At 40.6% G+C, this 22,049-nt stretch overlaps 1 protein-coding gene across 1 annotated transcript; it reads right to left on the bottom strand.

Moving 5' to 3' along the window:
• Positions 1-498: 498 nt before the first annotated feature.
• Positions 499-19,069, bottom strand: TRNT1 (tRNA nucleotidyl transferase 1). Its single transcript, XM_032867436.1, has 8 exons — positions 19,016-19,069; positions 17,818-17,993; positions 11,651-11,844; positions 8,325-8,463; positions 4,149-4,275; positions 2,400-2,593; positions 1,369-1,622; positions 499-1,202 (listed from the first exon to the last, which is right to left on the bottom strand). The coding sequence occupies exons 2-8, from the start codon at positions 17,963-17,965 to the stop codon at positions 948-950; spliced, it is 1,311 nt and encodes a 436-aa protein (XP_032723327.1). The 5' UTR covers positions 17,966-17,993; positions 19,016-19,069; the 3' UTR covers positions 499-947.
• Positions 19,070-22,049: the final 2,980 nt, after the last annotated feature.

The raw sequence follows: 22,049 nt of genomic DNA, 5'->3' as shown, positions 1-22,049 counted from the left end.
GATGCTAGGACTGGCTACACAAAAAGTAAAATCAATCATAAAATGTCAGAATGTAACAGCTGAAACAATACTTGGCACTGTACACCCCTTTACCTACTGAAAGCATTTGGGGCTCAAGCCTTTAAAAAGCATACATACAAGTCTGGTCATGGATGTTTTAATGTAGGCCATATCTTTTTAATTTGTGAAAAAAATTAATGACTGAGTGTACAGGAGTACTGTTGCCGTCTATAAACCTGATGTATACTGTCATATACCACATAAACACATTTATCTTCCAATTCCAAAGGGAATGTTTATTAAAATAAAAGGCTCAAGTGTAACTGTCAAGCCAGTCTTTCTCAGGCCTAGTATGCATAAAGAAATCGTTGTTAACAAAGGACGATATGGACTACGTACTAAAACTTAGAGACTGCTAGAACAAGTTTTGGGTGTATGAATGCCAGCCACCAGGGACATACCTGGTCTTTATAGTTTTATATAGGATATTTTATTAGCTACTATCAACACAATTTTATTTTGAAATTCAAGTAAGAGTTGACACTTAAAAGACAATGGTAAAATAATGTAGTTATTTCAACTGCAAACATCAAACACTTCTTTCTTAAAGACAGCACTTTTTAAGATCAGTAATGCGTTACCCTGGGGTGGGAGAGGGGGACGCCGACACAGATGAAGACAGGGGAAGCCAACTGTACTATCACAGCAGGAGTTGTTCCGAAAGAATCACAAGGTTCAAGGATATAAATGAGATTAAGAGGAGGTAGACTTGAGTTTACTGCCTGAAACTCACCACAGAAGACCTCTGTTGATCTGAAAAGGTCCTCTAAGCTGGTCTAAGCTGGCTTTCTTTCGCCTACGTCTTCAAGTCTCTTAAATCTCACTAAGAGGGAGAGAAGAAAATCTAACCTTACCCCAAATTCTCTGCTACTGAGTGCCAGCTCGCATCAATTTTCACTCTTCTTTATGTAACTTAGGAGTTCATCTTTCTCCATTTGGTAGCCGCTTTTTTTCCACTGTTCTCGCAGCTGCTGCAGCAGAGCCCCGATTTCTTTTCCTGAGGAAATGCCCACTTTTCTGATGTCATGCCCACTTACAGGAAACGGAGGGACGCACCACTGCTGCATCTGCTGCAGGAGACCGTGCTCTCCCTGGTACTTCAGGAGCTCATATACGCGGGCGGTTGCGTCAGATTCCCTAGCCTAAAAGCCAGAATCAGACATTTACTTCCAGCACACATGAGAATGCTTGCTATTGACCCTATCCTCAAATGCAAATAAATAACAGAGGTGAAATTTTTCATTTACAGAACAGACTGTGGGTCTTAGTGTTAATAAATTAGTTCTGACCAAGCCTGTATATACTTACGTCTATAATGTAGTCTTGATAGGGTTTCAGTGGCTCTGAACTATCTGTTGCTTTAACTAAATCTTTCCTGTTTTTAACTATGAATATGCCAAGGTTCTTCTCTTCTTTTGAAATCTTCAACCTCAAATCCAGTTTTGTGACATCATCCTGTACTTTGAATAATGAGGCCAAGAGAGTCATTGGCTTTGGTGAAAAACCATCAACATTTTTACTAACTTTGTTAAATTCTTCCAAACTTGCATTAGTAGGTAAGCCTGGAAGGACAAAAAAATTTTTCACCAGTTTTTACTTTTTATAGTGCGTAAATTTAATAAAACACACTCCTATCCTCCACCAACCTCGGTTATAGTATAGAAAATGCCCAGTCACTAGAACTCACTGGTTCAGTCTGACGCTCCATCTTAAAGGTTAACCACTGATAAACACTGCTGCTATTCCCTCCCATAATGTCCCCCAAACCTAAGGGAGTCCTAACACATGAGTTCCCATTAATGAACTACATCTGGAGGTCCGGAGGCAGTGGCGGTAGTGTCAGACTTGCAAGAGATACTTACTCATGACTGCCCACTGACCTACTCTCACAGACCATCCACCCACCCCTACTACCATTCAGAAACTGTATTTGACATACCCCCAAGTTTCCTGAAGTGTGCTTCTGCATAGATCACTGTTCTTTCTGAATATACTTATTAATTTCTATGTATGTCACTCTTGAAAGTGCTCTACATGTATTAACTCACTGAATCTTTCATCCCTTCTCTTAGATGCTATTACCTTCACACCCCTTTTTTAGATTCAGCAACTAATAATCGAGGAACTAATCCAAACCACAGAGCTGATATGTGGCAAAGCATCATTCAAAACCAGGTCTGACACCGAAGGCCACTGTGTCCCACCCCTGATCCCAAAGTTTATCTTATTTTAAAATACTGCATTTCTCCTTTTGTATTAGTCAAACATTTTTCCGTATGAAATTTTAAACCAGATGTTTCACTGTGAAAAACTCAAATACTTTATAACTTGGCTCTCACCTATGTAAGGAGCCACATCAAGGTCATAAATGAGGTGAATCAAATGATTTACATGGTTACCAATAAGAATTTTTTTCAGTTCAACCCAAATCCTCTCTCCTGATATTCCAGCCAAGCCTTTTGCATTTTCTGAAATTGCTTCCAAAGTCTCAGGATCATGGTCACCAGGTTTGTCTACAATTCTCCCGTAAAACCTGCAAAACAAAATTCTCATGCCATGTTACCTCTATGTTGGCATATCACCAGAAAAATCTCATTTTGCATTTTACTGGTACTATACTATACATCTAATATGAGACAACGCAGATGATTTAGGTTTAAGAGGGGCTTTAGACATCTGTTTAATTCCTTACCTTCTTTTTGCTCCCAGATGACAAAATCTGAGAGCCAATAAAATTTAAACTAGCATGAACTAGAACCCTCTGCTCACTTTCATTTCCAAATCAGTGACTGAGACATTTAGAATGGCCATCAAATGTACTTCCTAAAACTGGTACCCTTACTGGAGGAATAATGCAGAACATTCTTGGAAAGCCCAGAATGTCATCAATGGAACAGTGTGTACAAAGCTTACTTGTCTGTGCCCATCAGTACTTTGAATGAAGAGTTTCAAATAGGACTGATCTAGCTGCACAGAGTGGAGTGTATTTCTAGCAATCTCAGAACTGGAAGCCTTAACATATGCCTGTACTAACACTCATCTTTAGGGGCGCCTGGGTGGCTCAGTGGTTAAAGCCTCTGCCTTCGGCTCGGGTCATGATCTCAGGGTCCTGGGATCGAGTCCCGCATTGGGCTCTCTGCTCAGCAGGGAGCCTGCCTCCTCCTCCTGTCTCTCTCTGCCTGCCTCTCTGCCTACTTGTGATCTGTCAAATAAAAAAAATAAAATAAAATAAAAAATTAAAAAAAATCTTTAAAATTCAGTTTGTTAATAATGTAGATTAAATGACAGTAACTATGGATGTCAGTCTGTGTTCTGTTACCTGCAAGAGTGTTACAAGTACTCAAATTTAAGGGAACAGCACTGGGGCGCCTGGGTGGCTTGGTTGGTTAACCATCTGCTTCTGGATCAGGCCATGATCCCAGGGTCCTGGGATGGAGCCCCAAGTCAGACTCCCTGCTCAGCAGAGGAGTCTGCTTCTCTCTCTCCCTCTTGCTCCAATAAATAAATAAAATTAAATAAACAAATAAAGGACAAGCATTTACTGACAAAATATGTACGCTCCATTATAAAATATTCTAAATATCCCAACCAATGAAAAATACTAGGCATAAACTAGCCAATCAGAATCATTTTTAAAATGAGTTAAAAAATCAGAGTTAAAAAAAACACAACACTATCCAAATTCATTTCATGCTTTTAGCAAGCTCATCTAAAACTGTAAGCCATATAAAGGCAAAGGCACTCATTCCTCCATATTCCAAGCACCCAGCAAGTGGCTGGCCTATGGTAAACACTCACTTATCTATGTAATGATCAGTGCAAGAAAAAAAAATGGACATTTAAAAAATGATTTAAAGCTGAATTTTATACAAGACCATCACAGAATGGAGTATCTGTGTTTTGGGGGAAAAAATAATAGGAAGTATCTAAGTACTATCTCACAGTTAGGTCACACTTTACTAATCAGTCTATCAGAGACAGACATTTGGGATGTCTCCATGTTGTTGACCTGCGCATTTCACATGATTGGAATTGTGCTCTGGGATATTAAAATCTGTATTATTCAAGTATTTTTTAAAAATTCTTACCGGAAATATCTTAAAATTCGAAGATAATCTTCTTGTATCCTCTGTTTAGCATGTCCAACAAATCTAACTTTCTTATTTTTTAAATCTTCATAACCATTGAAGTAGTCAAATAAGGTACCATCAAAACCTATTCATTTAAAAAAAAAAGGGGAGAGATCACTGTTAGCAAATAGGAACTGGAAAATAAAATTCTCTTTTAAAAACTATTACAAACAGTAAAAACTAAGTGAAGAGTTACAAAGTTAAAATACAGACATGAACACCATTCATAAATGCCCACTATCAAATGAAGACATAATGGAATAAAAGGGTGTATTCACAACAGCAATTAAAAAGGTAATACCCAGAAGTGAAATGAATTGGTGTGGAGACACCAAACAAGCTGATTTTCAAGTTAGCATGGAAAAATAAAGAAGAGCCAAATAATCTGGAAAAAAAATAAACAGGAAAAAGAATCTGGAAGAACTAAACAATAAACCATGGGGGGGGGATTTATGATCTTAGAATGGGGAAAACCTTTCAAAATATAGAGTTAATTCTTAAACACAGGTTTGCACTCTATGGGCTCACTGAGCGGTAAATTTCTTTTTTCCTAAAGTTATATTTATTTATTGGAGAGAGCAAGATGAGCACAATGGGCAGGACTGGGGGGCTGAGGGGTGTGGTGGGGAGAAGCAGGCTTCCTGCTGAGCAGGGAGCCCAATTCAGGGCTTGATCCCAGGATGCTGGGATCATGACCTGAGCTAAAGACAGACACATTTAACCAACTGAGCCACCCAGGTGCGGACGAGCGCACACACGTGTGTGTGTTTTTTCTTTTTTTTTTTAACAAGACTATAGACGTTTTTTCTCTTAATTTTTCCTAACATTTTCTTTTGTCTAGATTGCTTTATAGTAAGAAAGCAGTGTATAATACATACAACACACAAAGTTTGTATTAATCGATTGTTTCTGTTATCAGTAAAGATTCCTACCAATAGTAGGCTATTAGTAATTAAGTGGGGGGGGGGGGAGTCAAAAATTAATATGCAGATTTTATTCTACTTGGGGGTTTACCAAGAGAACACACACACACACACACACACACACACACACACACACACAACACACCAGATCCTTAAAAGAAACAATCCAACCACCTAAACATCAAGTATGTCTGCATGGCAAGAACCACCATAATGAAAAGCATAAAATAACTGACATACTGAGAAAAATATTTAAGTCAATATAGAATCAAATACCTAACTTCCCTAATACACAAAAAGCTCTTATAAACAAAAATACCATATATAAATAGAAGAATTAGCTAAAAATATCCTAAGGAGACATAAAAACCTTTAAAAATGCAGATTTTTTTGGAGCACCTGGGTGGCTCAGTTGGTTAAAGCTCAGGTCACAATCTTGGAGTTGTGGAATCGAGCCCCCATGGGGCTTTGCACTTAGCTTAGCCTGGTGTCTGCACAAGATTCTGTGTAAGATCCTCACCTTCTCCACACCATTCAACCATCCAGGTGGGGAGGTTAGTGATCCCAAGAGAGACTGCCACTAGTACTGAAAAACAACTGCGCAACTGAATTCTGTTTCAAGTTCAATGCTCTTTGATAACCCAAATGCAGAATACTAGTAAGCTCAGGCTTAACACTTCCCAAACTGATTTATATGGCATCTTGATATGTATAGCATATTTAAAAGGCTCCAAATTCAAAGAAAGAACAGAAAATGGGAGGGTGGAGAGGAAACAGCCAAAATTTGATTACAAAGTAGCAACTATATGTGGTATATCTGTTTCTTAATGACAAGACTGGACTCTCCCTGCTGAGCATGGAAGTACTAAAGTCATTTTCAGTAAAAAAAAAAAAAATTTGCAGGAAATTAAAAAACAAAAAACAGGGGCACCTGGGTGGCTCAGTGGGTTAAGCCTCTGCCTTCAGCTCAGGTCATGATCTCGGGATCCTGGGATCGAGCCCCGCATCGGGCTCTCTGCTCAGCGGCGAGCCTGCTTCCTCCTCTCTCCCTCTCTGCCTACTTGTGATCTCTGTCAAATAAATAAATAAATAAATCTTTAAAAAAAAAAAAAAAAAGACAAGAGCAAGGTTCGAGAAGCAAAGTAACCAGAAATGCCAGAACTCGTAATGCTTCATCCAGTAAGGCTTGAAAAAAGCCTGGACAGAAAAATGGGTTGAAAGTTAAAATTAGTGAGAATATCCTATCAGTGTGCACTTTGTTTTTTGCTTTGAATAGCACTTTCAAAATATGGTGCATAAAAATAAGAAATAAAGTTGAGCTGCTAAGAATAATGTCGTGGTTAAGAATGTGACCTCCAGAGCCAGGACACTTAAGTTGGAATCCTAATTCTGCAATCTACCAGCTGCACGACTTTAAGCCAATTACTGTGGGTTAAACAGCAGTATGTGCGTCACAGGGATGCTGGGAAGATTAAATTTCTGTGATGTGCTTGTGCCAGTGCCTGGCACATTATAAGGGCTCAGCAAATGTTAGAAAACAGTAGTAGCACTAAGAATAGTTTTTATTTCTATCAAGCAGTATACTGGAAAGGAATATGAGCTTCTCTCTTTTAGTTAGATATGCTTAGGAGAAGCCAGTTAGCAAATTTTATACACTGCACTAGCTGGAGCAGTTCACCCTTAATGAGAATGAGCTAAGATGAAATAAACATGTGCAGTTTGGTCACATAATGGAGAGAAAACACTGCCCCAACTGGGCTCCCTCTGGTCATAAATCATGTAGGCTTTGGAAATCCAAGTTCCAATCATGGCAGTCTGTGACTTGAGCTAAGCGCCTTAAAATCTCAGCCTATTTCCTCAGCAAATGGATTTAATATTTAATGAAGTTTTTCTGACAGTTCAATGCGATAAAGTGTATCAAGTAACTGAGAACCTAGTAGCTGCTCTAGAAACGATTCATTAATGCGGTTAGCAAGAGATGCCCATCTTGGCATACAACCCCCATCTCCATTCCATGAAGCAAATCCTATTTACAGGTTTTCCCCCACTGTCTTCAAGTTCATTTAAGGCCACATGACCTTTATAAAAGACCTACATTAATACCGGTTTTTCCTAACCAAAAGAAATCTGGAAGAGGATTTTCATTATGATGACAGAGTAATCGTTTCCACACCTTATACCACCTTCAACTTGAAAGTGGTTACTAACACAGGATACTTTTGGGTAGCAAGGAACCTGTCCTTCATCCTTTCACTATTACAGTTGCCACAACTATGTTATGAAGAGTAGTTGCTTCAGCTCTCTTTTCTAATCCAAAGTCTTAAACACAAAGGGCTTGACTACAATTTAAAGGACAACAAATAATGCTTCAATAAAGCACTAACTTAATTCACCTATTCAAATTTTTTAACAAAAAAAATCAAGTTAAGATAATAAATGGGTTTTCTCTCGCATGCCAACTCTGATTACAGGTGATTCCTAAAATGCAATGCTATGAAAGAATCTGACCTTGTGTCTAGGTACAGCAAGAGAAAAGGTGCTGAGGTCATTCACAAGTGTGTGCCGTGGGCACCAGAAAAGAGGAAAGAAAGCCTAGGGTGGGCATACACAAAAGAGCAATGGAGAATGATATGGGGGAAATGTATGTGGGTGCATTTTTCTTACCTAAAATGTTAACCATTTTTAGATGCAATTAATAAGTGGACACAGAATGTGTACATGTGTCAGGCACTGTTCTAAAGACCTAAAATTATTAACACCTTTAATCCTCATGACAGCCTTGCAAAGGAAGCAGATATTAGCACCCTCAGTTTACAGCCAGTGAGGCAGAGTCAGAATCTGAACCCAGGACTCTGGCTCTTGACTCATCTTTTAACCCATATGCTACACTCTCTGATGAAACTAATGCAACCTCGTAGGTTGGAGAACATTTCTAGGATGCAGATTCACTTGAAAAGGAGGCTTTCAGCGGCACCGGGGTGGTACAGTTGGTTAGGCATCCAACTCTTGGTTTCTGCTCAGGTCATGATCTTGGGTTCGTGGGATTGTACCCCGCAATGGGCACCTCACCCAGAACAGGCTAAGCTTGGGATTCTCTCTTTTTTGCCCTCTGTACCTCACCCTGTTCTCTCTCTCACATAAATAATCTATAAAAAAAAAAAAAAGACCGCTTTCAGAAAGATTAGATTAAAACATTATCTCCAGATATTACCTAAAAACATGGAATTTATAGTGAGATCTCTGCGTTCAGCATCTTTTTGCCAATCAGTTGTGAATTCTACCTCAGCATGTCTTCCATCAGTGACAACATCAATCCGCAGTGTAGTAATTTCAAAATTTTCTTCATGAAGCTGTAATGAAATGTTTTTTAATTAGTTTTTAAGTATCACTGGATGAGTTGAAAAAAATAAATGAGTCCTGACATGTGTATCTTCTTTCTTTTAAAAGTCACCTAGTGCACATGTATTCTGAAACAGAAAGAAATCCACAATATTCAAGATAGATCCAAAGAATATTTTTTAAGAAATAAATCCATCTCAATTAAAAAGGATGAGTCTGACATTAAAAAAAAAATGACAACTCTAACAAATGTTGTGACAGAGAACGGAAGAGGCCCTCAAAACAGTGTATTCCAATTCTTCATTTCCAATTAGGCTACTCTGAAATAGTTAACAGCTCCAGTTTGCAAAGAGCTGAATTCAATTTACAACAAATACCATTGAGCAAAGGACTGATAGAAGAAGAAATATGAAACTACTAAAACCTTCTGCAATTCTTTTACTGGTAACCATAAATGATGTTGAAATAAAGTAATATATTTATCATGGGAAGAGAGATGAGCTCCAGCTGGCAAAAGCGGAGTAGCTTCAGGACAGATGACATACATGCTAAGCCCTGAAAACTAGTAGGTGCTGGGGTGGCTCAGGTGGTTGGGCAACTGCCTTCAGCTCAGGTCATGATCCTGGAGTCCCAGGATAGAGTCCCACATCGAGCTCCCCGCTCAGTGAGAGTCTGCTTCTCCTCCTGACCCTCCCCCCTCTCATGCTCTCTCTCTCCCCCTCATTCTCTCAAATAAATAAATAATCTTTAAAAAAAGAAAGAAAGAGAGAGAAAGAAAACTAAGTAGGATCTGCACATGCACATGTGGATAGAGTATTTCAATGAAGAGAAAAGATGACCAAAGGCACATGGAGAGAAAGAGGGATGTATGCACAAGAAGTACTGCTGACAGATAGCATGTTAGCATTTAGGGGTAGACAGCAAAGGTTTTTACATGCCACTGAGGAATTTGGAATCTCAATAGGAACTGAAAGCTAATAATGATCACTTTAAGTCTGTTCTAGAATTCCTCTCAATCTTATTTCTTTTCTGGAAACAAGTTAGAGCTCACAATAGGGTTCTAGAACTCAAGAATTTGAAGCACAACTTTTCTCTAAAGGTAAGTGGTAAGAAAAGGGTTTGAAATATGGAAGACTGAAAATCACTGTAGGAAACAGACCCCTGGAATGTCTCCCTTATCCAGGCAGAGAACCATAGATTAACTCAGCAGAAAGACTGAACTATAAATAGTCACAATTTGGGACACCAGATACAGATGATGGTGGGAGTGAAGTACTACAATGAAAACAAGGTAAAGTGAAAAAAATCAACAAGACCCTCATTCTCTTTCCCCTCTTGGTTTCTCAAATGCTAATAACCAGGCTTGTTCTAACCTGAATGACACTAAAGGATTCCCCGGATTTCCCCTAATGAAAAGGCCTGCTGATACTAAATGGGTGATTCCATAACTAACTGGCTGACATTTCCTACACAAAATTACAGTAAAGTTCTCAAGTCACTTTACAAACACCAAAGGCTCACCCAAACTTAAGAAGAGAACCAAACCCCCATCTAAGGAAAGCCAATAGGAAAGACAGAAAAAGCTCAGAGGAAAGAGAGACAGTGTCAAAGTAACTATAACTGATATCCTAAAGGAAGTAAGATAATGCATCTGAAACAAGAAGAGGAAGTTTTCAAAAGAAATATTCTGAGAAACCCCTCTTAAAAATGTTAAAAATAGCAAAGGTTGCAAATATAAGAGACTGGATGACGAAGTTAAGGCAATCTCATGGAAAGTAAAATAAAGATACGAATATAAAATAGGAGAGGGGCGCCTGAGTGGCTCAGTCAGTTAAGTGACTGACTTCAGCTCAGATCATGATCTCAGGGTCCTGGGATCAAGCCCCTAAGACTCTGAGCACAACAGGGAGTCTGCTTCTCCCTCTTCTTCTATCCCTCCCCACTGCTTGTGCTCATTCTCTCTCAAAAGAATAAAAAAATCCTTAAATAAATATAAAACAGGAGACAAAAAATAAAACCAGAAGATCAGTCCCTGTGGTCCAACATCCAACATCACAGTAGATTCCAAAGGTGAAGAACCTGAGCAAAGGGGACGGAATTACGAGAGGATCACAAAAAGGCTCACTAAGTGTCCCTGATGCAAAACCACATCCAAACCAAAGCACAACATCTCAAATTATTAACACTGCCTAAAAAGATCACAAAGTCTTCCTTTTAAGGTGTGGAGGGGGGCTCTGGTCTGAGGAGAAATCTGAATGAGCTCAGACTTCCCAGAGGCAGCACTGGCAGGTGGGAAACAAAGGCTTTCCATTTCTGAGTGAAAATGATCGCCAGCCTGGAATCCCACAGCCAATAAAACAATCAGACCAGTGTGAAGGTAAAATAAAAATATCTGCAAACATGTAAGGCTTTTTCAGGTTTCAGATAATTAAAATGAGAGCCATAAATAAACAAGCAAATAAAGAAAGGAAGAAAGAAAGAAAACAAGAAAAATTATCACATAGGACTCGAGAACCAGGAAGTCTAACAAGGAAGAGGCCAGGAAATTCCCAGGACCTGGTGCCGGCCAATCTCAGGACGAGGAATGCGGAGCCAGCCCACAGCACGCACATGTGAGAAAAGAGAAGGCACCAGGTGAGGTGGCTCAAAACACGGGAACTGAAACTTGATGGGTTTCATCTACTGAGAGGAACTTTACAGAGTACAGGAATGAATTAGTGGCACACAGAGAGCTACATAAATGAAAAATGCTGTCAAGTGCAGGGGAAAGGAAAAACACCTAAGAAAGACATGCAGGCACGATACACTTCATAATCCAGCTGTAAGCAATACAGTCCTAAGTGAACACCGAACATGAATTCGACCAGACACGACGGTCCAAGCATAGTGCGACTCTCCCGGGCAGCAAGTCCGCACATAACTGGGAAATGTGAAGCAAAGACCAACACTGCAGCATAGAAACGACTTTCTTAGAAATGTGGGGCTAACAGGTAAGTACGATAAAAACTGATCGAAAGTAGCTGTAGCAAAGGAGGATGCAGGGTGTACGAGGGAGGAGAGACGGACATATTTTTAGTAGTTTTTTGTCACTTGCTTTTTAAAACTAAAAACACAAAAAAAAAAACAAAAAAAAAACCACATAAAACTTTTAAAAATTACAAAAAAGACAACGTAATTGCTGTCAAACCTTCCACTCACCCTGGCAGTAATCGTTCCATGCTTTTCTCCTTTGTTGTTTATCATACGAATACCCGCGGCCTGAAACATGTCCTTCATTTGAGCAGGGGTTGCAGTGGTAGCAAAGTCCACATCTTGAGGCTTGACTCCATTTAATAAATCCCTCACTGCTCCTCCTGCTATTCTTAACTCATGATTTTCTTTGACAAATAATTCTGAAAGGAGAAAGAATATTTTTTACTTCAATTTACTTACGAATTACAGAAGTACAAGGTTTTTCCAATCTATTAGGGAGAGCAGAAATTATTTAACTGCGCCTTTCCATATAAAAATGAGAATAAGGCCCAGAGAAATGAAGTTGACTTACCTAAAGTAGAATGCCTCTCACAACTCTGAGAGCAGGAAGTTGCAGATTGTTTTTCTTGCCAGATTCAGAATATAATTCAGAATTATCTCTGAATTATCTTCCACAATCCCCCAAGGTCACCGATACACATTTTAATTACAACCAAAAAGTGAACAATTCTGCTTTTTTGCCAAGTTTCTGTGCATACTTCAGAAATTTGAGGTGTTCTTAGACATATTTCCCTTTGTGTATTGATGCTGAGGCTACAATGTTCATGCATGAAACTATGACACTGTCAAACATTAGTCTATCACCCCAGGTGTGATGTTACTGCTAAGAATCCATCAAGAACTAATCTGCATACAATGTTTATTTCTGCTCCTCTCTGAGCTCTAGAAAAGCCACAGGAAATCTCAGACTACTGTGAGGGCCTCAGTACAGGAGACCCAGAACCCAGATAAGATAAAGTCCACTGTTAATTACTCACGACCAAAGGACAGCATATGGCACCCAGGGAGAATGACATCCAGGAACTGGCCTTATACAACCCCCTGAGCCTTGGTATTGCCACAAACTGGCCTGGCACCCACAGTCGGGCCCTGCTGTTCTCCTGTTGAACACAATGTCAGAGAACACCCACATCAGACAAGTCCACTCAGTGACCATGACGGATCGGTTAAAAGAAGACAACTAGTAAGCATGTCTGAACACAGGAGACATGAACACTGTCAAGGACACCACCTTATGACAATATGTGTGACTTCTTATTTACCCATCGGTTAACAGATCATAGCGTTGTGTTCTCATCTTCTCACCTGAAAGGTGAGAAAGCAGAGAGCCGTGTTCTCACCTTTGAGGTAAGAATCAAGATACCCATCACAGATTTATCCTTGTGTCCTGATACCACCTAACCCACAGGAAAACTGTACTTCTTATACCCGCCCCAACACAGAATACAAGCACAAACCCTACAAGAAGTCCTTTCTAAAAACCTTCGGCTGAGATACTCCAACGTTCTCCATGGTCAGTGTTCTCCCTCACTGCAAGGACTAATAACTCACCTGGTCTCTAGCTGGAGGGCACTGACCTGAGCACTGAGGGAAATACATCAGAGTTCTGGCATCCCTAATCACAAGCTAGTATGTTAACCTCCATCCTAACCCAAAATCTGTGCTTGCTCATCCTCTTCCTCTTCCTGTTCTTCCTAAACCTTCAGCCCAACTCTGGAGACTACCTAAAATGATCTGCTACTAAGTAACAAATGCTCCCTTCCTCTACCTTCTGGCCTTAAAGTTTTAGCTGTCCCAGACCACCCTAAGTCCTGCCCAAGAGTATGTGATCATTTCCTCTCATTCCACATTTCTAATCAAGTCCTACTGACTCTGTCTCTAATAAGGGTTCTTTCATATAGGGTTCGTGGTCTCTTAAAATATAAAAGCCATGTATGGTAGTCAGAAAAACAAAATAAAACAACAACAAAAAAAGCCATATATGTTACTCCAGTTTTCATGAGATTTATAGAGGTCCATGACCCCGTAAATTAAAGACTGCCAAAATGTTTCTGGACTCTATCCTCATTTTTCCCTAGCTCAGGGCTTCTTCGTCTCCTTCCTGAACAGGAGTGCTACGCCAGCCCCCTGAAATCCCACTTCCACCGTCTAGACAGAGGGTTCTAAATCACTCGCTTCATTAGGCCATGCCATGGTTGCTCTGACTACTCCCAGCACAGTATCTACATTTCTGCAAAACATTATACCAGGGCTTCCTGACCCACTTCCGTCTCCTCTCTCACTAATCTCTGCATTACGCTTTACCCTCAAACTCTTCCTGTAGTTTCCCTCTCTAACTTTGCTTGCTGCACAGGTCACTTCACCCAAACACCTTCCCAACTTACTCACCTAGAAAGCAGCTGGCCATGAAATGCCTTGGTGCACAACTCACACCAGAAAGACATTTTGCATGTCAGTCACTCCTACCTAAACCGAACTTTCAGGAAATACTGTTACTTCAAACCACACAATCTCATCTATTCCACCCTCTTTTCCTCTGTTTTTCTAATGCTGGTCATGACCACCAAACTGACTTTACGGTCCACTAGTGGGTTACTATCCACAATGAGAAAAACACTGAAATAGCTTATCCTTACTCATCTTTTGTGATTCAGGTTAGGAAGCCTCTCCTAATGGTGGAGTTAAATTAATCTCTTCTAAGCTACTACAGAAACCTTTTTTTTTTTTTTTAAGATTTTATTTATTTATTTGACAGACAGAGATCACAAGTAGCAGAGAGGCAGTCAGAGAGAAAGGAAGGAAAGCAGGCTCCCTGCTGAACAGAGAGCCCAACGTGGGGCTCAATCCCAGGACCCTGGAATCATGACCTGAGCCGAAGGCAGAGGCTTTAACCCACTGAGCCACCCAGGCACCCCCAGAAGCCTATTTTTTATGCATACTAATTATATTAAAATTGCCTGTTCAGTCTCAGGGTAGAATACCTATCTTACCCATCTTTACACCAACCCGGCTCATGACGGAACCTAACTGTGATATCCCCGCTTCAAAAAACATAAATAGATCAGAGTGACCTCACTGGAAAGTATATTTTTTAAAGGTTTTCTTCCTTCACTACAGTAGGAAACTATTGTGAAATGCAAAAAAATGAGTAAGTTCTACTTTCATTTGAACCTAGTTTAACAGGAGGAAGAAGGTCAAGACTGAATACAAGATAACCTCTGTTTTAAGAGTCTCATGCTAACTCAACTAAAATAAAATTCTAAGTTCAAACTCACCTAATAATTAAGTGCATTACACAAAGAGATCCAAAATTCAAAGTAATCTATTCATCATTTTGATTAGCCACATGGAAATGGATAACTATTTTCAAAAAACTCACAATTCTAACATTATAATATAACTGAGAAAGGCGTATTAAGGCATATGTATGTGCCTGTGTGGAACAGCCATAAAAACTGTAAATAATGCAATGACTTTATACTGACCTAGAAGAGTAGGAATTATCAAACTTAGACACACTTTTTCCTCAATTACTCGTATCTGCAATCTCACAGAAATCCACATTCCAATGATATACTCAGAAAAATAATACCTAGTACAGCTAAATTTAATTGTAAATTTAAGCCTAAGACTTAAGAAATGCATAATCTCATCATTCCAAACTATTAATAGTAAACCTTTGTAGTTATCATCAGCAATCAAAAGGATATTATGTCAGAAAACTTCTATGTTTGTCTTTTTTTTAATTTACTTTTCAATCTAACTTTCATTAACTTCTTCCCTTTATAATTTTGAATTTTAAGTTTTGGAGGCAGGGGATGCAGAAAGTAGAACTAAAATGGGAAGACCATTTCATGTCATGACTACTACTACCAAAAAAGAAACGATCTGTTCTTTAGTGTTTCCAGGAGCTCCCAAACTTGAAGAGTGATCAGGTGTTCCTACTGTCCCCAAAGTAACTATGATGGCTTTATGACAGTGCATACCAAAGCAGTTAAAAGCTAACCACTGAATGCTAATGCCCAGCATTTCTTACGGACCACAGCCAAGTGGCCGAAGCAGCCCTGGTTTGTCCAAACAATGTTTGAAGTTCAGTCTCATGTACAGAATGGGGGAAAAATCTCCTATGCCCCTAGCATGCTTCTACGATGTTGTCCTCAAGCAAAAGGAAAAATAAATTACATGAAATAAACTGACAACTTATAAAATCCTATAGAGTGTACAAGATAATCCACTCTCTTAGCTTCCCTAAGTCTTGCTTAGGGAAGTTGAACTAATTAGTTGAACTAATTTCACATGTGGCAAAGCAGCTACTAGGATTCGAGAACCGGTATAGTATTCAACTGCATAGCATCACCGCACAATAACCATCGTGTGTGTGTGTGTGTGTGTGTGTGTGAATTGTTTTCATGCAGAACACTTTGTTTTACCAGAATACGCAAGTCTTACAAAGTAGCAAAAACCAGGTAAAACCAACTATTTGATTTTCTAACTGATGAGTTTTGCGCTTAAAGATTCCATTCTTGCCACTTCCACTCTACCCTAAAAAAAGTCAACTTTAGAGTATGTCCACGCTACCATTTGCCAGGCTTTGGAGGACAAGACACTGCGGCAGAGAGATCTGTATCTTCCCACCATACTGAGTCTCTAAACCCATAGGATTTCACCTCTTAAGGTAGAGACAATTCCACTCTTGAGGTAAGGGTTAGTAAGCCAAATGAAAATGGTTAAAATAAAAGATGTTCAAAAACCTATAGCAATCAATATCCAGAGCCTTGTTTCCAAAAGAAAAATGCAGAAGGACCTGAAACAGGCCACTAAGAGTTAATTACCTACATCCAAGCATTTGGCACCTTTCTTCCAAGAGGCCTCTTGCAACTGAAGATGAGATTAGGAGCTGGGACAGGCATATAAAGAAAGAACAAGCTTGAATTCAACTCAGATTTGAAGCTTCTCAACTTGTTCTATTCAAACAGTAGGCGTATGTAGTTACTGAACTGAGCACCTGAAATGTAGCAAGTCTGAATGAAGACGGTCGGATGCACTAACCTCTAGATTTCAAGGACTTGCAAGGAAGGATGTGTAACAACTCAATAATAATGTTTACATACATTTATATTTAAATGATGGCATCTTAAGTGATAAAATGAAATGCTATACAAAAATAATTACTAAAATTAATTTCACCCATTTCTTTCTACCTTGAATGTGGTTACTAGAAAAGTAAACATTGCACATGTGACTGGTATTTCTACTGGACTGGAGTTTCTAGCATTTTTCACTGTAATGACAACTCAGCATCAAGTATCAGCTTTAGACCCTCCACTTCAAGACCACATGAAGATCTGTATGAATCAACAAGTTCTGGACCACAAACCTCTGACATGTTTCTAAAAAAGCATCTAAATTCAGGAATAGAAAAGTAGCTCTGGGAATAAACTCATACAAGGAAAGTCAATTCAAAGCCATGGTTCCTCCACCTTCTGTGCATCAGAACTAATGGAGTAGAGTTCTTATAAAAATTTATAGATGCCCATCCTCCCCAGAGATTCCAGTCCAGTAGGTCAGGGTGGGACCCCAACATCTGCGTATTTTAAAAGCTCCCCAGGTGAACCTAATGCACAGCCTGGGTTGCCACTGTACCGGTCATGTTTCTACACACAAATACCTTTAGGTATTTCTGAAGGGTCCATAAAATACCACCGGCTTGGAAATGCAGCTGTGTGGCTGCTTCAGCAACAGCACAGCTGAGACTGAGGACCTAAGTAAGGAATGGTAAGACTGTGGCAAGCAACATGAAGCTGCTGTAATCGGGGACTTAGCTTAGGTCATTTCCTGTGCCCCTTCCAGTAAGTCTGGCATGTGCACAAGCGGAGGAGACTCCTATTTCCTTCTGTCTTCAGTTCACTCAGAAGGCATTTATGATCAGGAAGGACATGTATATAGCTTGGTGGTTACAAGCTAGGTACTGAAAGCAGACTGCATAGCTCTCTAGTTACTATAAAAAATTTGGCATGTCCCTAAGCCTCTTTCCTCATCCACAAAACAAGAAAAAAATGAATCTACTCATGAAGTCAGTAGACCCAATTCTGTAATGTATCTTTAAAGTAGTCAGCGTAAGATACAAAAGAACCATGCTTTTTAACTGAAGTCACTGACTGACTCTTTTATGTCTGGCTATAGTTTTAGATTGCCTACAGTAAACCTTTCTTTCATTAGCTCAACAGCAAAACAAAAACAAAAACAGCCCTGAGTGTTGGCTAAAACACATTAAGCCTCCATTTCTCCATTTACCTGGCCTTCCAATGGAAGAAAGCATCCTAATGTCTCACCTGTCAGACTCTTCAATCCTTCTGTGAACAGTGACTGGAATTCTGGAGACTGCAGCTTCATTGTAAATAGATACTGCTTGAAAAGGCACAGGCTACTCCAACTACAGCTCAATAATGGCCCGCGCCAGGGATTCAGGCACCTCAGCATCTGGGGGGCAGAGTCACCAACCACACATCTACAAGACAAACACGCAGGTGCGATAATGAAATTTACACGGGAAGGAAAATAAAGGAATATACTGCAATTCTGTTTCACATCTGAGAGACCCTCATCTCCTGTTCAGATGAAAACACTGAAACCAGTGACAATTTGAGACCAGATCTAGGCTTGTGGCTGGCGATGCAGTCTTGTACTCCTGAAGCACTTAATGCTAGCGTCGCGTTACGTACGCATTTTACTGTTACTCTCCGGAGCGATGGGTTTCAGTTACAGCTTCAGGAGAGCAGGCTGCCAAGACCAGGGGTTGCAGAAAAGGAAACTCAAAACACGGCACATTCACACGTTTGCCACTGTCCTTCCCCACCGGCACCGAAGATTATGTCCCAAGGGCATTTCCTAGGCACTAAAACATTTTCCCAAGACTTGTCTTCCTGCCCGCTTTTTTCTCAATCACCATTCCTTCCCGTCCTGCCGGCTCCTGAGTCTCACCCACACTCTCCATGTGAAGTGGGTCTCCGTTGAGGGACCAGCAAGACTTCAAGTGGCCCCTACGCAAACCACTAGGGAGCCACTGCCTTCCGTGGTAAGCCCGTTTCAAAAAGCGGCGTTTCCCACCAGGGGGCGAGACGCGTCCTCCCCGCCCAGACCACGTGGGGAAGAAAACAGAGTGCTTCCAACTCCGCCTCAAATCAGAAAAACCCGCTGAGGACCCTGGCCTTGAAGTGGCGTGTCCCGCCCCTCACGCCAGGTGCCAGACCTGAGACCCTTAGTGAGACCCCCCGGGGGCCCGGCCACAAAGAACGGAAAATGCCCGGGGAAGCCCTATGGTTCAGCCTGCGGTCACTGGAACGTGGCAGGGACGCGGCCCCACGACCTGCACGTCGAGCTCGGCTCCGCAGTGGAGAGAGCGCCTCTCACCGCCCCAGGCTCGCACCCTCCCCCCACCAAGCGGCCCCGCGCGAGGGAAGGCTGGCCTCCTCACCGCCCCGCTGCCCTCCCCGCGGCGCGCACCCGCACGCCCCCTGCGCGCCCGCTCACCAGCCCCACCGCCGCCGCCGTCGTCGCCACCCCGCGCACTTCCGGACAGCGGACGCTGTAACGTCACCGCCGCGCGTCTGTCGTCAGCGAATGGGGAAATCGCAGCGGGACGTGGGCGGGGCCCGGGTGGACTCTCTCCGGCCCTGCCGCCTCCCTACGACAGGGCTAGAGGCGGAGCGCGGTTTTCCCGCGCCTCTGAAGCCAGCGACCCTTCTCCCCAGGCGGTGCTCCTGGGGAATTCGAGGCACCAGAGTTGTTTACTTCTTTTAACTACATCCCCCTACACCTCTCTCTTGCCCTGGGGTGGTCAAACGGCCACCTGCGTTTCATGCCTGTGTGATCTTGGACAAGTATCACTCTTTTCCTTTGTAAAATGAGAAGGTCAATAAAACCTATTTCAGGGGGTTGCCAGGCCCAAATGTCAGGTTACTTCCCAGCAAGCAGGGGATGCACAGAGAATGTTATTATTCTTGCCTGAGACACATCGTCAAGTTTTCAGACACACTACTTCTAAATTTAAGCCCTCTGGTTCCTTGAAATTACTGGGCATATTTTATGTTCCCACCTGGTTTTTGTCAAGTCTGAAGGCTATTGGAGCTACAAAGTGAAAAACTTGGATTTGATTCAGTTCTTTCATTGTTTCCAAGGCAGAGAAGAGTAAATAAAGTGGCAAAGGAGTAGAAGTAAAGCTCTAAATCCTTAAAAAGGCACATTTTCAATTAATTTACCCATATCTTTAAAAACATAATAAAATAGGGGCACCAGGGTGGCTCAATAGATTAAGCATCTACCTTTGGCTCAAGTCATGATCCAAGGGTCCTGGGATGGAGCCCTGCGATGGTCGCCTTGCCCAGCAGGAAGTTCTCTTTTCCGGCTCCTGCACACTCCCTCTCTCTCAAATAAATAAATAAAATATTCTAAAAATAAATAAAATAAAACCTGCATCATATGTTTTCAGAAGTATAGTCTTTTTAATAGCATTTTAATTTCCCTAAATTTTTCAAAAAAAAATTCATGTGCCATAGTATTTCTGTGATTTCCAATGATCACACCTCTTATCTTCAGGGCTACTAGGTATCCCATTTTGAGAAGCACAGGACTAATTTTCCAAGTTGCTGTTCAGAGGCCAAGCATTGAATGAATACATTCATTCAATGGAAATGAATATACTCATATATCCTAACTAGGCTGTCCAAGCAAAAAAAAAAAAAAAAAAGAATTCAATGTGAAAGAGCATTGACCCATAGACACACAGACTTTAACAAGATAACAGAAGATGTTCTGGACAATTTTATGTCAACAAATTTGACAATGAGGATGAAATGGACAAATTCTTTGAAATAGACCTCAAAACACAAACAGAATGAATTTTAAAAATCTAAATAGTCCTTTACTATTAAAGTAATTGAAGTTTGTTCAACCAGCTTCCCACAAAGATAATTCCAGGCCCGGATGGTTTTAGTGGTCAAATTTATCAACCACTCAGGGAAGAAATAACACCAATCTTGCGAAATTTTTGTTCAGAAAATAGAAGGGAAAACATTTATCCTCTTATTTGGGGCCAGCATGACACTGATAACAAACCTGAAATAGATATAACCAAAAAAGAATTTATACATCAATATCCACATGAACCTAGAAACACATATACTTAATGAAATATTAGCAAACTGAATCCAGCAAACTGGATTTTGATCAAGTTTCATTTATCCCAGGAATTCGAGATAGGTTTAACATTTGAAAACCAGTCATTGTTATTCACCATATTAGCAGACTAAAAAAGAAAACTGTATGAGCATCCCAATAAGTACAGAAAAGGCATTTAAAGACCACACTTATTAATGATGATAACTCTCAGAAAACTAAGATTAGGAGACTTCCTTAATCTGGTGAAGAGCATTTATGAAAAATGTACAGCTACCATCATAGTTAATGGTAAAATACTGACTATATTTTCCCTGCTAGCAGGCCAAAGATGTCCAGTTTCACATTTTCTTTTCAATATTTACCATAGTTCATAACCATTAACATGAGAAAAAAATAATCAGGAAAGAAGCGACATTGTCTTTTCAAATGCCATAACTGCGTAAGAATCGACAAAACTACTAGAGTAAGTGGATCTAGCAAGGTCTTAGGATTCAAGTTTAATAATTTAAAAACAAATGTATTTTTATTCAGTGGCAAGAAATATAAATAAGTTTTAATTTTTTTAAGGATTTTATTTGACAGAGAGAGAACGCGTGTGAGTGAGCAAGGGGAAGCACAAGCAGAGGGAGCAGGAGAGGGAGAAGCAGACTCCCCAATGAGCAGGGAGCCAGAGGCAGGCTCCATCCCAGGACTCTGGTATCATGACCTGAGCAGAAGGAAGACACTTAATTGTGTGAGCCACCCAGGTGCCCCAGTAAGTTTTGTTTGTTTGTTTGTTTTTTAATTTCTTTGACAGAGAGAGATCACAAGTAGGCAGAGAGCCAGACAGAGAGACAGGGGGAAGGAGGCTCCCTGCTGAGCAGAGAGCCCAATGCGGGACTCGATCCCAGGACCCTGAGATCCTGACCTGAGCCAAAGGCAGAGGCTTAACCCACTGAGCCACCCAGGTGCCCCGTAAGTTTTACTTTTAATAAGAGCTTAAAGTATAGAGATACAGATTATAATATAGAAAGAAATATAACAGAAGAAGCTACATGGTTAGCAACCAGTCATGTAAAGACAGGCAACATCATCAGTTATTAGGGAAATACAAATTGAAACCACAATGAGATGCCATTACATACCTATTAGAATGTTTCAATCAAAAACCTGGTAATGTCAAGTGCTTCGGACAATGTGGACCAACCGGAACTCATACACTGTTGATAAGAATACAAACTGCTGCAATCACTTTGGAAAACAGTTGGGCAGTTTCTAAGAAAGTTATATCTAATCTTAATGTACAACCCAGCAATCCTACTGCTTGATATTTAACTGACAGAAAAGAAAGCTTATGTTCCATTAACAAATGCATGTGGGGCCCCCGGGTGCCTCAGTCAGTTAAGTG

Source organism: Lontra canadensis, unplaced genomic scaffold, assembly GCF_010015895.1.
Source record: "Lontra canadensis isolate GAN:19392208 unplaced genomic scaffold, GSC_riverotter_1.0 scaffold34, whole genome shotgun sequence".
In the NCBI taxonomy this organism is placed as follows: domain Eukaryota; kingdom Metazoa; phylum Chordata; class Mammalia; order Carnivora; family Mustelidae; genus Lontra; species Lontra canadensis.
This window is presented reverse-complemented; position numbering and strand designations above follow the sequence as displayed.

What these genes read in the sequence shown, in the direction of transcription:
- TRNT1 (XM_032867436.1), bottom strand. Translation starts at nt 17,965, where the DNA reads ATGCTGAGGTGCCTGAATCCCTGGCGCGGGCCATTATTGAGCTGTAGT. An exon ending in AGGATTGAAGAGTCTGACAG is followed by an intron (nt 11,845 to 17,817) that starts GTGAGACATTAG and finishes TTCTCCTTTCAG; the next exon opens with AATTATTTGTCAAAGAAAAT. An exon ending in CGAATTTTAAGATATTTCCG is followed by an intron (nt 2,594 to 4,148) that starts GTAAGAATTTTT and finishes TTTGTTTTGCAG; the next exon opens with GTTTTACGGGAGAATTGTAG.